Source organism: Hypanus sabinus, chromosome 17, assembly GCF_030144855.1.
Source record: "Hypanus sabinus isolate sHypSab1 chromosome 17, sHypSab1.hap1, whole genome shotgun sequence".
Taxonomy (NCBI): Eukaryota; Metazoa; Chordata; class Chondrichthyes; order Myliobatiformes; family Dasyatidae; genus Hypanus; species Hypanus sabinus.
In genome coordinates, this window is record NC_082722.1 from 39,244,955 (window position 1) to 39,262,829 (window position 17,875).

The 17,875-nt window shown below is 45.2% G+C and overlaps 1 protein-coding gene across 7 annotated transcripts in view; it reads right to left on the reverse strand.

Annotated features, from left to right (window-relative positions):
* adcy7 (adenylate cyclase 7) overlaps positions 1-17,875 on the reverse strand; it is a 173,507-nt gene that overhangs the window by 45,049 nt on the left and 110,583 nt on the right. For all 7 annotated transcript variants that reach the window (XM_059992886.1, XM_059992885.1, XM_059992880.1 and 4 more), the window contains 4 exons: positions 16,198-16,309; positions 13,461-13,588; positions 12,106-12,264; positions 9,936-10,068 (listed from right to left, as the gene is read on the reverse strand). In XM_059992886.1, the coding sequence (XP_059848869.1) occupies positions 9,936-10,068; positions 12,106-12,264; positions 13,461-13,588; positions 16,198-16,309 (532 nt within the window). The remainder of the gene's footprint in view (positions 1-9,935; positions 10,069-12,105; positions 12,265-13,460; positions 13,589-16,197; positions 16,310-17,875) is intronic.

Consider the following 17,875-nt stretch of genomic DNA (forward strand, 5'->3'; position numbering starts at 1 on the left):
AGTATGAGGTGTGGGTAGAGCAGACCTCTCAGATGAGTGGCCGTTCTCTGATGATGTAGAGTGACAGAGATTAGTTGAAAGTTTGAGGGCATTGGTGGATGATTTAGTAAGAGGCATGACAGTCAACCAGGCCTCCGCTCCCCTTGCTGAGTATCTAGATGCACTAGAGCACACTGATGGTATGACAGGGAGCACACTGGAGCTCATGGGGGAGGGGGGGGTTCAAAACATGCAAAAGGAGAAGGGGGAGAAGCTTACCATGTACATTTTTTGGCTAGAGAGACAGCTAAATTCTTTGCGACACCGGTGGGGGGGGGGGGGGGGGGTCGTTTAGGCAGCTGAGGTGAATAAGTTAAGGTTGGACCAGATAGCCAAGGACGCCCTGCCCCAAGACATGACTGCTTGAGGTCTCTGACAGTCCTGTAAAGCATGCCCCCTTCCCTCATTTGTTCAGCTGATTAGAGAGGCGCAGGAGGAGGAGAATGTGTTGAGGTCGGAAGAGGGCTCAGTCAGCGGGGTACAGTCCTTGGTGGTAGCCCCTGGTGGTGAAGTGACCGGGGCCAACCCAACCCAGGAAGTGGTAAGGGAGGTGGTGGCAGAGCTGAGAACTGAGATGTCCTGGGTGTTAAGAGCAGTGTGGACCCTCCGTATGATAGGACTGGTAGAGAGGGCCCCCCCCCCCAAGGGGATGGATCACGCAGAGGGCTGCAGGTGGCTGGGGTTCTGCAAGAAGAGGGGCGGCCGGTAGCGTGTGCTATCACTGTGGGGAAGAGGGACACTTCTGGCAGTGATTTGAGTGGCAGGAAGCCGCCGAGTATCTAAGAAGGGAGAGGTGTCGGGAAACTTAGAGGAGACCCAGTGAGGGAACGGCCTGGTGTTTCTGGAGGGACACATTCCCAGCAACGTACCAAGGAACTCCCAAAAGCAAAAGACCCTATTCCTGCAGGTTTAGTGGGACCAAGCTCCAGTATGTCGCTACAGATAGAGGGAATATACGTTAAAGCCATACTCGACACCGGTCGCAGGTCACATTACTGTACCGTTCGTTTTACAACCGGTATCTGAAGCATTTCCCCTTGACACCATTCAGTGCACTATCAGTGCTGATGATTATCCATGCACAAGATCACAAGACAAAGGAGCAGAAGTAGGCCATTCAGCCCATCAAGGCTGCTCCGCCACTCCACCATGAGCTAAACTATTCTCCCATTTAGTTCCAATTTCCGGCTTTTTCCCCATATCCCTTGATATCCTGACTAATTAGATACCTATCAATCTCCTCCTTAAACACCCTCAATGTTCAGGCCTCCACAGCTTCATGTGACAATGAATTCCATAAATCCACGACCCTCTGGCTAAAAAAATTCTCCTCATCGCTGTTTTAAATGGGTACCCTCTAATTCTAAGACTGTGGCCTCTTGTCCTGGACTCACCCACCAAGGGAAACAGCCTTTCCACATCTACTCTGTCCAACCCTTTAAACATTCAAAATGTTTCTAGGAGATCCCCTCTCATTCTTCTATACTCTAATGAATACAGTCCAACAGCCAACAAACACTCCTCATATGTTAGCCCCTGCATTCCAGGAATCATCCTTGTAAATCTTCTCTGAACCCTCTCCAGTACATCCCTTCTAAGATAGGGGGCCCAAATCTGCACACAGTATTCCAAATGAGGTCTCACCAGTGCCCCATAGAGCCTCATCAACACCTCCTTACTCTTATACACTATTCCTCTTGAAATGAATGCCAACATAACATTCGTTTTCCTTACTGCCGATCCAATCTGGTGGTTAACCTTTAGGGTATCCTGCACGAGGACCCCCAAGTTCCTTAGCACTTCCGATTTTTGAATTTTTTCCCCATCTAAATAATAATCTGCTCGATTATTTCTTCTTTCAAAATGTACAACCGTACATTTATCAACATTGTATCTCATCTACCATTTCCTTGCTCACTCTCCTAAACTGACCAAGTCTCTCTGCAACCTTTCCATTTCTTCAACACTACCTGCTCCTCCACCTATCTTAGTGTCATCCACAAACTTAGCCACAAAACCATTTAACCCATAATCTAAATCATCGATATATGATGTAAAAAGAAGTGGCCCCAACACCAACCCCGGCAGAACACCACTAGTAACCCGCACCCAACCAGAATAGGATTCCTTTATTCCCACCCTTTGCTTTCTGCCTATCAGCCAATGCTCCACCCATTCCAATATCTTTCCTGTAATTCCATGGGCTCTCATTTTATTAAGCAGCCTCTTCTGCGGCACCTTATCAAAGGTCTTTTGAAAATCCAAATACACAACATCCACAGCCTCTCCTTTGTCAAATTTACTTGAGTTTACATCAAAAAATTCCAATAGGTTAGTGAGGCAGGATCTTCCCTTCATGAAACCATGCTGGCTTGGGCCTATCTTGTCATGTACCTCGAGGTATTTCATAACCTCGTCCTTGAGGACCAACTCCAATAATTTTCCAACTACCGATGTCAGACTAATAGGTCTGTAATTTTCTTTTTGCTGCCTCCCTCCTTTCTTAAACAGCGGAACTACTTTTGCGACCTTCCAGTCCTCCGGAACCATGCCAGAGTCTATTGATTCCTGGAAGGTCATTTCCAATGTCTCCACAATCTCCAAAGCCATCTCCTTCAGAACCCATGGGTGCACCTCATCCAGTCTGGGAGACTTATCTATCCTGAGTCCATTTAGCTTCCCAAGCACTTTCTCTCTAACAATCTTGACTGTACCTAATTCTATTCCCTGAGACCTCTGGCTATCAAGTATGTTGCTAAAGTCTTCCACTGTGAAGACTGATATAAAATACTCATTTAGTTCCTCTGCCATCTCTTTGTTACCCATTATAATTTCTCCAGCATCATTTTCAACCGGCCCAATATCTACCTGTGTCACTCTTTTCCTCTTCATATATTTTTAAAAACTCTTAGCATCCTTTTTTATGTTAATTGCCAATTTCCTTTCATAATTAATCTTTTCTTTCCTAATGACTTTCCTAGTTTCCTTCTGTAAGTTTTTAAAAATCATCCGGTCCTCAGTTTTCTCATTAATTTTTGCTTCCTTGTACGCCATCTCTTTTGCCTTTATTTTAGCCTTAACCTCTCTCGTTAGCCACATTTGTGCCATTTTTCCTTTCATGATTTTCTTTTTTCTTGGAATATATTTTTCCTGCACCTTCCTTATTTCTTGTAGGAATTTCATTCAATTCTGCTCTACTGTCCCTCCATCCAGCTTACTTTTCCAATCATCTTGGGCCAGTTCTTCTCTCATACCAGTGTAATTCCTTTTGTTCCACTGAAATATCAATACACCTGATACCAGCTTCTCCTTTTCAAATTTGAAACTGAACTCAATTATATTATGATAACCATGATATGATGGTTATTTATCAGTGAAACTGGAGTTCTCGGACGTGGGAGTGTCTGAGGTTCTTGATACATTGGTGCTGGTTTGGCCGGACCCTGTTGAGGTGGGCAGCGTTTCAATTCTGGTGGGGAACAACACCCCTCTTGTGAGGAGGTTCATGGGGCCTGCAAGGAGAGGGTGGGTGAGAGCTTTCTGGGAACATTGTCCGTGCACCCGGTGTTTCGAGCTGCTTTTGAGGAACTGCGTGGCAGCATTGGGCCGGATACTGAATTTAAACGAGGGATTGTGTGGTTCACCCAGTCAAAGCCAATGGTGGTACGGCCCGGGGAAGTAATGAGAGTGATGGGGACTCCCAAATTTCCTGGAATGCCTGAGGGCCAAGCCCCTGTAGTGGACGCTCTGGAAGACCACGAGGGGGAATCGGGATTTCTGGCTGGGGTACTGGTGAGGCCCGAATTGCAGAAGCCCTCGGTTATACAGGCGAGCAGATTGGCAGTGATTGTTAGGAACACTATGAAGAGAGAGGTCACCTTCAAATGAGGCATGCCCCTGGTGCGTTTGTTCCCGGTGACGGTAATGTCTAGTGCCCCTGTGAGGCACGCCAGGGAAAAACTATTGGAAAAGGGGAGGAAGTTGACCGCTGAGTCATTCAACTTCAGGGACTCCCCGGTGCTGCCGGGTTGGGAAAGGAGGCTGGTAGAGAAGATATTGAAGCTGGAAGGTGTCTTTTCCATTGGTGAGTTTGATGTGGGATGTTCCAAGAGCACTCGTCACACTATCCAGGTGACCGAGGACACCCTGTTTAGAGACAGGTTGTGGCGACTGGCCCCTGCAGATGTGGAAGACGTGAGGTAGCATCTGTGGAAGTTGAAGGAAGCTGGGATCATCACTGAGTCCCGAAGCCCCAAAGTGTCTCCAATAGTAGTGGCCCGGAAGAAGAACAAGAAGGTACGCATGTGTGTGGACAATACGACTCTGAACAGGCACACCGTCCCTGACCAGCATATGGTCCCGAGGATCGAAGACGCGCTGGCCTGTCTGAGTGGTGTGCGCTGGATTTGAGGAGTGGCTATTACCAGATCCTGATGAGTGAGGCTGACAAAGAGAAATCGGCATTTATATGTCCACTGGGATTTTTCCAGTTCGAAAGGATGACCCAGGACATATCAGGAGCCCCTGCCACCTTCCAGAGGGTCATGCAGAAGACGGTGGGGGATATGATCTTGCTTGAGGTGTTGGTGTATCTGGATCCACCTTGGAACAACATGAAGCGAGGCTACTGAAGGTGCTCGGCCACCTGAAAGCTGAAGGGTTAAAACTTTCCCTGGACAAGTGCCAGTTTTGTAAAGTGCCTGTTAGCTATGTCGAACACATAATCTCACGGAATGGAGTAGCTACAGACCTGGCTAAGATAGAGGCGGTGACCACTTGGCCAAGGCCCCAGACTGTGAGCGCTCTGCACTTGTTCTTTGGGTTTTGTGGTTATTATTGGAGATTCATGAAGGGCGACGCCAAAGTGAGTCACCCCCTTGAACCAGCTTCTGTGTGGTTACCCTCCCTTGAGGAAGAAAGGGAGAGAGAAAAAAGGACAGGAGATTGGAGAATATCTAAACCCATCGGAGCCCTTTGGACAGAAGTGGGATGTAAAATGTAAGGAGGTTTTTCAGTCGCTGAAGGAGCTGTTGACCCAGGCACTGGTGCTGGCTTTTGCGGAGCCCTGATTGCCGTATGTACTGCACACAGATGCCAGCCAAGAGGGTTTAGGGGGCGTCCTGTATCAGGACCAGGGCTCTGGGTTGAGGCTGTTTGCGTTTGCCCTCCGAGAAAAACTATCCCATGCACGTTGGAATTTCTGGCATTGAAATGGGCGGTGGTGGATAAGCTGAGTGACTACCTCTACAGGGCCAAGTTTGAGGTGAGGACGGACAACAACCCCCTAACTTATGTCCTGACCTCGGCAAAACTGGATGCCACAGGTGGTTGGCAGCGTTGTCTAACTATGATTTCAGCCTGAAGTACCGGCCGGGGAGCTGGAACACTGACGCTGGTGCTTTGTCCCGATGGGTGCATGAGGGACTGGATAGGGATGAGGAGTGGGAGAGCGTTCCTGCCCCTGGGGTGAAGGCCGTGTGTCAGTTTGCCATCAATGTGAAGGCAGAGGAAAAGGAGAGTCAGGATCGAGCAGTGGATCAATTGGGGGCTTCTGATGACGCCATACCCCAAGTTTACTGTAACCTGACTGCCCCGAAGACAAATCAGCTGCCGGATTTCAGTTTTGGGGAAGTGGCAGCTGCTCAGCGAGATGATCCGGGCATTGGCACTATTTGGTTCACGGTTGGAAAGGGAGACAGGACTCAGGCGGAGAAGACGAAACACGCGGCGGTGCCTCCAATACTGCGAGAAAGGCCTCGGTTGGAGTTGCGGAACCAGATCCTACACTGGGTCACGTCACCCCCGGACTGACCTCGGCAATGCCAGCTGGTTCTGCCTGAGAAGTATCGGAGGATTGTGTTGAAATCACTTCATGATGATTCTGGACATTTAGGGGTTGAAAGGACATATAGATTGTTCAGAGACCAGTTTTACTGGCCCCAAACGAAGTCGGAGGTTGAAGAATACTGCAAGTCGTGCATTCGCTGCATATGACAGAAGACACTCCCTACGCGAGCAGCTCCTTTGTCCCACTTGCAGAGTGCGGGGCCTCTGGACTTGGTATGTGTGGATTTCCTGTCCATGGAACCTGATGCCAGCAACACGGCGAATATCTTAGTCATCACGGACCACTAGACCAGATATGCTCAGGCTTTTCCTACCAAGGACCAGAGGGCAACTACAGTGGCAAAAGTGTCATGGGGGAAGTATTTAGTTTATTATGGCCTTCCCATAGTGACCAGGGATGGGACTTCAAGAACAGACTCATCCATGAGTTACTGGGCACGCTTGGAGTCACGAAGTCGAGGACCACATCCTATCACCCGCAGGGCGATCCCCAACCTGAGAGGTTTAATCGGACCTTGCTAGACATTCTCGGGACCCTGGAGATCAGCAAGAGGAGCAGGTGGAATCAACATATTGGGCATCTGGTTCATTGTTACAACTGTACACGAGATGAAGCTACTGGGTACTCGCCATATTATCTGATGTTTGGGCACGAGGCGAGGTTGCCCCTTGACCTTTGTTTTGAGACTGATGAGGGTGACTTACCACCGAAGCCTTATCTGAAGTATGTGTCTGACATGAGAAGAGAGCTGAAAAGGGTATACAAATTGGCTGGGGTTGTGGCCGTCAAGCAGAATCGAGGAAATAAGAGGAGGTATGATCAGAAAGTGAGGTTCTCGCAACTCCTGCCGGGAGACCGGGTCCTCATAAGGAACTTGGGGCTACCTGGAAAGCACAAATTGGCTGACTGCTGGGTGGCCACACCCTATGTGGTGGAGAATCAGATGCTAAACCTACCAGTTTTCCGGGTGAAACCAGAGGATGGGAATGGGCCTGTCAAGATTCTCCATCAGAAACACCTGTTGCCCCTGGGACAAGAGGTACAGGTATATCCAGAGCCCGACTTGGAGCCTAAACCTAGGAAGAGGACTCTGTGAAAATGCAGGGCGACTGCAGGGCCTACAGCAGGAGAGGCTGGGCCGGACCCCACCCATGAGAGGGATACTGATTCGGAGGATGATGATCTGGATGTGTGGTACATGCTGCCATTCACTAACTCCCCATTGATTGAGAAGAGACTCCCGGCCCTTCTCCCACTGAGTCAGGTGAAGTTGGGAGGGGCTATCTGTGGGCCGCCTGGGTTACAGCAGGACCCTGAAGGAGAGGAAGCGGGGCCTGGACACGGGACAGGGGCTCCAAGTTGCAGGGGGGCATGAATGAAAGATCGAGGGAAGATTCGCCAGGTGGACCCAAAGTACCTCCAATAGCGTCTGAGCCTGAAGAGTTAGCTGAGGAGATACAGAGGTCTCACAGAATTAGGAGACCACCAGATAGGTTGGCCTATGTACTGCCTGGGGAACAGGGCATGATCTCTACCGATTTGGGGAGCTATGTCACTGCCTTTTACACCTGGATTGGGCTTTGTGTTTTGCAGGAAGGGTTGGCAAATTATCTCAACGTCATGAGAACGTGACTAAATTTGGTGGGAGGGGAGAATGTAACACGCTGAAAGGTTTCACTGCTAATGTAATGGCTTCTCTGTGCTGTTCCACTGTTCAGATAATGGTTTCTCTGTAGCAGCAATGTTTGGGTTATGACTAGAGATAACGGGACTTTGGAATTCAGTGGCTATCCAATGGGAGAAATGTTGTTCTTTCTCGTGTGTCTGAGAGCCGGGTTCTTCATGGACTTTTATCAAGGAGAGATGAAGAGGGAGGATGCGTATGGAGAGAGCTGGTAGACCACCGGACGGAGTGAACTGGGATCTGAAGGTCCGAAGATCGGCAACGTTTAGAGGAGAACGACGGTGAAGAATGACTATGGAGTGAGCTCCAATGCAACTTTTACTTTGACTTGGGCCCTTTTTTTGTTTAGTTTATTTTCATTACTAACCCTGTATTCAGATTAAGATTCATAAATTCTATCATTTAATTGCATCTGGTGTACTGTCTGATATTTTGCGTTGTAGGTTTGTAACTGGGGGTACGTTAGACAGCATCCACACAAACGTGATTACACAGTTTGGCGGGGCCGAACGCCGATTCCCCTAGATGAACGTGAGCTGGGTGAGCCTGAGAGTTACAAGTTCTTTTGCAGATTCTTTTCAATAAATATTCAACAGGAGAATCCACGTTAAAACAAGATAATTTCTTCAATGCCCTGAATGACAATCCTCTATCCAGTATCTGACCAAGTTTCCACAAGTGGACGCTGGAAAGCGATATCTGAAGAACCTCAAGCTTAGTGTCTAAGCATTACTATGTTTAAGTTATAGATATAAATTTCTGAGATGCAACTATATTTGCAAGTTGAAGTTCAGCACATAACTCAACCTATAAATACATCTATCAATTTTATGACTCTAGTCATTTCTTTCCTTTTAAAAGAGGAGGGAGTGTGGTGTACCATCTACAGCCGTCAAGGAAATCTACCCTAAGGTTGGTGGATTGCTGCTACCTTAAGGGATTATGTTACTTCATTGATAAAACTTTAAAAAGCTGCAGATACTGGAAATAGGAATTAAAAACAGAAAATATTAGATGCATTCAGCAGATCAGGTAGCAGCTGTAAAAAGAAACAAGAGTCAAGCTCAATTCCCTCTCACACCATCCCCCCCCAACCCCAACAAGTACTGCCTGACTTGCTGCCTTGTTCTAGCATTTCTGTTTTTATGTCACATGGTTACCACATTTACCACTGCCTGTTTCAGTTGCAAACAAAGTGCCTCAATAAATAGCTACATTTACTTAACTCTCTGTGTCTAAGGAAGAGGATGTGCAAACTAGCTCTGGGAACCAGTTTAAAACACACATATCCATTATCTAACTAATCCTTGCCAGCTTTCCCCTCAGCAATCAGAGATGAGAATTCATTCAATCAATATGTCAATACTTGACATAAATTGCTATACATCACTATAGATCTCTCAACCTATCCAGTTTTGAGACTTAATTACAATCAGATTGGGGTTGGATATTCTGGCAGGAAATTTAAATTTGTAAGCAAACTAAAGACCATAGTAATGATTCTTTAAACACGGATTATAGTTATCCAGACTGATTGAATGGACTCTTGTACTCTTATAGATCATTCCAATCCACAAGATTACATTCCAGACCACGAGTGAGCTCGATTATCTGATGTATAGGAGATGATCCCGTGTAGAAGAATGTGGTAAATATGCAGTCTAGCCCTAACATCTGCAACTTCCCCTTCTTAATACATTTCCATTCTGATTCAACATATTTTAGTCTTGCTTACAAGAAGTAAACTTATCAGGATCTAAGGTTTCTGACACAATGTGAAAAATTGAATTGGAATTAAAGGCACAAATAGCACCTTTTGCACCTCAGACGACTGAAGAAGTTTGATATCCCCCCCACCCCCCAAATTCTAAGAACTTTCTATAGGGGCACAATTGAGAGCATCCTGACCGGCTGCATCACTGCCTGGTATGGGAACTCTACTTCCCTCAATTGCAGGACTCTGCAGAGAGTGATGTGGACGGCTCAATGCATCCGTAGATGTGAACTCTCCACTATTCAGGACATTTACAAAGACAGGTGTGTAAAAAGGGCCCGCAGGATCACTGGAGACCCGAATCACTCCAACCACAAACTGTTCCAGCTGCTACTATCCGGGAAACGGTACTGCAGCATAAAAGCCAGAACCAGCAGGCTCCAGGACAGCTTCTTCCGATAGGCCATCAGCCTGCTTAATTCATGCTGACTCTACTGTATCTATATGTTATATTGACTATCCTGTTGTACATATTATTTATTATAAATTACTATAATTGTACATTTGAGCAGAGATGTAACGTAAAGATTTTTACTCCTCGTGTATGTGAAGGATGTAAGTAATAAAGTCAATTCAATTCAAATACTCACCCTTGGATCAATGACTAGGTAAGTTTTAAGCTTCAATTCATTGAGGTAGGCATTTCTTTGGTGTCCATTTCCTTCTTCAACTTCATAGGCCTTATGCAAATAGCTCAGCGTTGCCGCAGTGATATGTACACGACTGATAATAGGACAAAACATCATCAGTAAGCTCATTTGTCATTGAAACCACACAAAATGCTGGAGGAGCTCAGCAGGCCAGGCAACATCTATGGAAAAGAGTATAGTCGGCATTTCAGGCCAAAACCCTTCGGCAGGACTGGAGAAAAAATGCTGAATAGGTTTGAAAGGTGGGGGGGAGGGGAGAGATCAACGGCAGGCGATAGATGAAACTTGGAGGGGGAGAGATGAAGCAAAGAGCCAGGAAGTTAATTGGTGAAAGAGACAGAAGGCCATGGAAGAAAGAAAAAAGAGAAAAAGGCCTCACTCTGGTGCTCTCCCCTCCCCCCTTTTTTCTTCCATGGCATTGTCTCTTTCACCAACTTCCTAGCACTTTGCTTCATCCCTCCCCCTCCAATTTTCACCTATTGCCTGGCATTTATCTCTCCTCTCCCCCTCACCTTTCAAATCTACTCCTCAGCTTTTTTTTCCTCTAGTCTTGCCAAAGGGTTTCGGCCTGAAACATCAACTGTGCTTTTTCCCATAGATGCTGCCTGGCCTGCTGCGTTCCTCCAGCATTATATGTGTGTTGCTCGGATTTCCAGCAATAGAAAAGGATGTATTTTGGGTCAGACAAGGTTTAAACTAAGAAGCTGTAGCTATTGAACACCAAACTATTTTTGGTGTTGTGACAGGATTTATCCAAAGGAGTGAATTAACCAATTCGCTACTTAAATGAACCTGTGAATTATCAGCTCCAATCATGTTCTCTGAGCTTCGCAATGCAAAAAAGGAGAGAAATAAACAATGAAAGACAAAAATAATTGGAAATATAATGGTATAGAGAAGTTTAACTCTAATACAGCTGCTTATACCTATGGCTTGCAGAACAGATTGATAAGATTATTCAGAAGGTTGACAAGATACATTCATTCATTGTCCCAAGGCATATTAGCAACAGGGTCAGGCTCAAAGTAACAGAAGCATCAGATAAGTCTCACCTAGCATCCCACACAAAATTTTGATTATCATCTAATTGAAATGATATGATTGGAATTGATGGTACTGAAGAAAATTATGGGATCTTTGAAAGAACTGAAAATGTATTACGAAAGATCAACATTTTGCTTGGAAACATCAGAGGCAAGGGAAATTTTATTCAAGGAGTATAAAGTTATGAACGGCTAGGGATAAATGAATAGCATGTTCTTACTTCTCTTGAAGTGATTAATTATGAGGTAGCTGGTAAAAGGGAAGTTGACAGCGTGATTTTCCCCTGATTAGAAAAGGATGTATGAAACTCACTCTACAAGGTGGTAGAAACCGACATCACATTGAAGAAGTACCTACTGAACACTTACAAAACCACAGACCTTGAAATGGGATTAACATAAATTGTTCTTTTTCAGTTCTTAAGGCTAAATGACCTCCTTCTGTAGGATACAATCTTGCTTATTTGCCAGTTTGAACAGATAAATTGATTGTTAAGAGTATAAAGCAATGTCTTTCATATTAAGGACTGGCCGCTACCATAGAATTTCATTTTTCCTATTGGCACAGGAGGAGAATATTTCAGCCCTCTAATTCCATAGCAACAATCCATCCAATCACAATCCAAGCAACAACTCCATATTCTCTCATTCATGCAAATCTCCTTCTTCAATCTTCTTAATATTTTCCTAATTGGTAGCACTCAGTTTGACTCTGAGTGAGCAACGAACTTCATATTAAGATTCCTTGTAGTTAATTAAGACTATCTTGTGGAAAAGTTGTCTCGTATCAGAGACAATTACGGCAAAAAAACAGCAATGCACATGAAGTGCTGGAGGAACTCAGCAGGCCATTCAGCATCTATGGAAAAGAGCAAACAGTTGACGTTTCAGGTTGAGACCCTTCATTAGGACTGAGTCTTGATGAAAAGTCTTGGCCTGAATCTTTACTCCTTTTCCATAGATACTGCCTGGTCTGTAGAGTTTTTCCAGCATTTTTTGTGTGTGTTGCTTGGATTTCCAGCTGATTTTCTCTTGATTGTGATTTGACGGCAAAAGAAAATGCTTACCCAGGCACTCCCCCAGATTCCATGTGATTGGCTAAGGTTACGTCATGTGACCATACATCGTACTGCCACTTCCTCAGCCCAATTACACCACACAGTACATTGCCAGAATGTACTCCAACTCGCATACTGATGTCTACACCTGTTGCATCCCGCACTTGCCTGCAAAGGACAAGAGGAGATAATTCACTCACTGTTAATACATGAGATCAGGCAACACAAGTAATAGAAGCAGAAGCAGATCAGTCAGCCCCTGTACATGTTCCACTATTCACTTAGGTGTCAACTGACATCATACTTCCTTCACTAACCACACTTCACTCAATTTTATCAAAATCTAAGAATCCACTAAATTTATTTATGGAAATCCCAGTCTCTGAAGCTAAATTATTTTAAATGAACTGTCCATCACCAGAAGAGCAAATCAGCTCCACAGAAAACAACTAGCAAACTGCATCATAAAGCTTTATATGCAAAGTGCTTTCGATTTAAACACTACTATATCTCAGTGATGCAACTTTTTTTAGGCTGCCAATTCATACATCATATTTTCTCTGTTTAAAAAAAAGCATTTCTTTAATTGCCTTAAGTTTATATCCTCTTAGTATTGACAATTTTGCTTCCTGTTCATTCTGTCCATAGCTCCCAAAATTCTATACATCCTGATTTAATCTTCCCTCAGCCTCCTTTTCCAAAGGAAATAATCTCTCCTCACAACATGGTGGGAATTGAGCATGCTCAGTTCAAACAGTGGAAGAGCGAGACAATTAAAAATGAACAAGTGCAGAAATACTGCTGATGTCAATAGGACAAAAATAGCTAAAAATTAGCCATTACACTATCTTCTCTAATGGATAAAACAATGGTTTCCGCATTCTCATTTTCTGATGTGCTCGAGAGCTAACAATAGATTTTTCTTCAAAAGACAGGAGATGACATTGCCAGAAGAAGACATTTAGACATTGGCAAATTTTATATTTTAAGACATTCAGATAACATTAACCTTAATGGAGCTACTGAGGAATAATCAAATCCTTAAACAAATAAAGTATATGCCAATAATTGGGTTAAGTTAATATTTGATGGAAACTGTATAAAATCAATTCACAGTTCAGTTTATATGATCAGTTGTAAGTTCCAGTGACTTTCAGTTAAGTTTTTTTGATTCACTGTGTCAACGTATATCACTCAGTGTAAATTTTATAAGATTTATAAACTATATTTTCATTTTAGCTTGAATTTTTTAAGATTCAATCCAATGTACATAAGATTCTGCAATTAAATGAGAACCTACAAAGTCAAAACAAAAGATAAATCACATTGATTGAAATGCTTCTCAGACAACCACTATTACATACTCAATAGCATCGCACATGTCAAGTCCCATTTTAACGCAATTCTTGGCATGCTTTGGTAGAGATACGGGAAGTCCTGAGACGCAGTAATAGCAATCACCCAGTATTTTAATCCTCATACATTCATTCTCCTGCAAAAAACAAGCACGGTAAGCAATATTTCTGTACATTTATTACATAGTGGTAAATAATGCAATAAACCATCCATGCTAAGGAATACATTCAGCTTGTTTTAACTTCTGAAATAGTTAGCAATGATAATCTTTTAAAACTATTTAATTTTATATTCTACAGAATAATACATTAGATATATATATTTAAAGTTACAGTGAAAATATCCAGATATTGAACTATAAATTTAAAGAGTACCTAATAATTATGGTTCCCCACCAGGAATCTTTTGGATCTTTTACCTCAAATCCCATGAACACATCTCTGTTTCAGACATTTCATCATTTCCTGGCATAATCACTGCATGGAGCATTTTACTAAAACATAATATTCCATCTCTATAGAAAGAAATCCAGGGAGATTTACTGGCTAGGTCACAAACCCTTTCTGACAAAGATGAAAAAAATTAAAGAGAATGGGTGGGAAAGGGCAGAAAGAGAGACATTGGAAATAAAAATAAAATTATATATGTCTTTGTGATATTACATTATTGAAAAGAAACCCCCAGGTTCATTGAAATTAAGTTATTCCTTAGGAAGAAGCAATTAATCACTGGGTCCCATCACAAGCTTTTGAGAAAAGGATGCAGTCAGCTTGAGACGATTCTCTTCGTTCACTTGAACAAAGTAGAATTGAGGCAGACATTTCCAGCCTCCCAGGCAACCTCAACCCACCAGTTCACCTACTGACAAAACAGGTCAATGGCAGACACCACATCTCTGGAGCATCTGGATATGAAGACTAGAGGATGATGGCTCTGCCCTCAGCACATTAATTCTAAGCAAACACCTCCAAGTTCCTAGACCTGATACTCAATGGGGTCCTTGACCACGGTCAATAAGGCTACATAGCGACACTTTTGCCATGATCACCTTCAACAGCAGTCCCCCATGAGGCTGGGTACCCACCCCCCCAGTCTTCTGTACAGGTTTGCAGATGCCTCTGCCACAGTGGGCGTCATCTGAAATAAAGTTGAGTCACAGTACAGGAAAGAGATAGAGAGCTTAGTAACATGGTGCCATGACAACAATGTCAATGTCAATAAAAGAGCTGGTCATTGACTTCAGGAAGCAGGGTGGTACACACACTCCTGTCCACATTAATGACTCAGTAAGAGCGACCATCACCAATAGCCTATCCTGGTCCAACTAACCAGACACCACGGCCAAGGAATTTCACCTACAGCTTTATTTCACCAGCAGGCTAAAGAAATTGAGCATGCCACTGTTGGCCGTCACCATAGAGACTCATTCCACCGAGATGTAACACTGAGCGTCATAGGAAGTCATTCCTGCCTGTGGCCATCAAACTTTACAACTCCTCCCTCGGAGTGTCAGACACCCTAAGCCAATAGGCTGGTCCTGGACTTATTTCCACTTGGCATGATTAACTTATTATTATTTAATTATTTACGGGTTTATATTGCTATATTTCTTCACTATTCTTGGTTGGTGCGACTGTAACAAAACCCAATTTCCCTCGGGATCAATAAAGTACGTCTGTTTGTCTGTCTGTCATAGACGCAGCATAGAAAGCATCTTTTCCAGATGCATTACAGCTTGGTATGGCAGCTGCTCTGCCCAAAACCACAAGAAATTACAGAGAAACAAAAATGCTGGCAGAACTCAGCAGGCCTCCTCCCATAGATGCTGTCTGGCCTGCTGAGTTCTGCCAGCATTTTGCGTTTTTTATTTATTTCCAGCATCTGCAGATTCACTCGAGTTGCCCTAGAAATTACAGAGAGTTCGGGACACGGTTCAGCACATCAGGAAGGCAAACCTTTCCTCCATGAACTCGGTGTTTACACTTCTCGCTGACTCAATAAGGCAGCCAACATAACACTCTCTTCCCTGAATTCTCTCTTCTCCACCTCCCATCAGGCAGGAGATGAAACTGTCTGAAAGCATGTACTACAGGGCACAAGGGCAGCTTCAATCTAGCTGTTATAAGACAATGGGAAAGACTTCTTCTATGGTAAAATGGACTATCTCACAATCTACCTTATCATGATCTTGCACCTTGTTGTCCGCCTACACTGCACCTTCTCCATAATTGCAACTCTATATTCTGCATTCTGCTACTGCTTTTCCCTCCTACTACCTTGAAGTACGACCTGGCGTGATGAAATAATCTGCATGAATGGTATGTATTTCAAATTTCCACACAAAATCTTCCATGAATAGGTCAGAATTTTAAAACATTCTGATCAAGACCATGGTTCAGAATGATTCGTGGAATGTGGAATAACCTGGGCCACTATTTTTGGTTCAATTTTAAATACAACAAAGAAAATTTGGTTACGCACAGAAATACCTGAGAAATACTTGTCTACCAAAACTCACATATGAGTCATCCTGTTCTTGCAAATATTGAAATATACAAATCCTAAAATCATGTCAAGTTCACGTGCTCATTGTTCCCAAATATCTCACCCCCCACCCCGATGGGCGTTTGCTTGCACATTCCTCATGAGTTTCTTTCAGGTGCACCACTGCAAATCAAGAGTGGCACTGCAGTGAAGAGTAACAAGGAATAGTTTTCTGGTGCATAAACACATCGACATGCCTACCTTAGCAATTTGGTCAAACTTCCCAAACAGCTCATTCAGCATGACAACCAGCTCCTTGGGTGAACAGTCACTAGCCAGACGGGTAAAACCAACAATATCGGCATAGAGGATGCTGTTAACAATAAATGTAAAAATGGAAGAAAATAAGACTGATTATTAAATAAGGCAACGATAATTAGAAATTGAGGTAAAATAATTTCAAAGATAAGAAAACAACCAAGAAGTGAGAGGTAAATACAGACTTTTTTAAAATGGCTATATTGTGGCAACCCATTTCCTGGCACATCCGAACCGGCTCACAATTAGATAGCCTACGGGGGTTCGCGAGCACAGAGCTTTGGAGCCTCTGCGCCACGGGGGGCAGGTTGAGGGAGGCTTAAAAGTGAGGCTGAGGATTTCGAATAAAGTTTTTCCTTCGACTGCAGTTACCGACTCCGTGTCGTAATTTTAGCGCTGCGTGTAGCATACCGCTACAATTGGTGACCCCGACGGTCCAAACGATTTTTGGACCAGAAATGACCGACTCCGCCTCTGTTCATGCGGTTTCATTGAAACTGCCGGGTTTCTGGACACAGCACCCGGACCTATGGTTCCAGCAAGCCGAAGCCCAATTCCACGTTCGCCAGATCACCTCAGAAGACACCCGCTACTACTACGTGGTGAGCTCCCTCGACCAGGACACAGCGGCCCAGATCGCGGAGTTCAAACAGTCGCCCCCGGCGGACGGCAAGTACACGGAATTCAAAGCCCTGCTCCTCAGGACTTTCGGACTCTCACGGCGCGAGCGGGCTGCCCGTTTACTGCACCTGCATGGCTTGGGCGACAGACCTCCATCGGCTTTAATGAATGAGATGTTGTCTCTAGCTGACGGACACACACCCTGCCTCATGTTTGAGCAGGCATTCCTAGAGCAGCTGCCCGAGGACATACGCCTGCTGCTGTCCGACACGGATTTCAGTGATCCCCGGAAGGTGGCAGCCCGGGCAGACTTGCTGTGGAACGCCAAAAAGGTGAGCGGGGCGTCCATCGCACAGATCTCCCAGCCACGCTCCCAGCTGCAAACCAGTCCAGGCCCGGCCGCAGAGCCCACCAACCCCCGGCCCAAGGAACACTGGTGCTTCTACCACCAGCGGTGGGGCGCAGAAGCCCGCCGTTGTCGCCCGCCCTGCAAGTTCCCGGGAAACGCCAGGGCCAGCCGCCGCTGATGGCTACGGCGGCTGGCCATCGGGATAGCCTCCTGTATGTGTGGGATAGAAGGTCGGGATGCCGTTTTTTGGTCGATACTGGTGCCGAGATCAGCGTTTTACCTCCGACGAATTACGACACCCACAGAAGGGCACCGGGTCCCCCCCTGAGGGCCGTGAACGGCAGCACAGTAAGGACCTATGGCACCCGTCAGGTGCAGCTACAGTCCGGCTCCAGCCAGTTCACGTGGGACTTCACACTGGCCGCCGTAGCCCAAACGCTTCTGGGTGCGGATTTTTTGCGGGCTCACAGCCTACTGGTCAACCTGCCCAGGAAGAGACTGGTACATGCCGAGACCTTTCAGACGTTCTCCCTGGGTGCAGCCCAGTTGCCGGCCCCTCACCTCGGCTCCATCACGCTGTCCGACAACGACTTCACCAGGGTCCTGGCGGATTTCCCATCGGTTCTGGCACCACAGTTCACAGCGGCCATG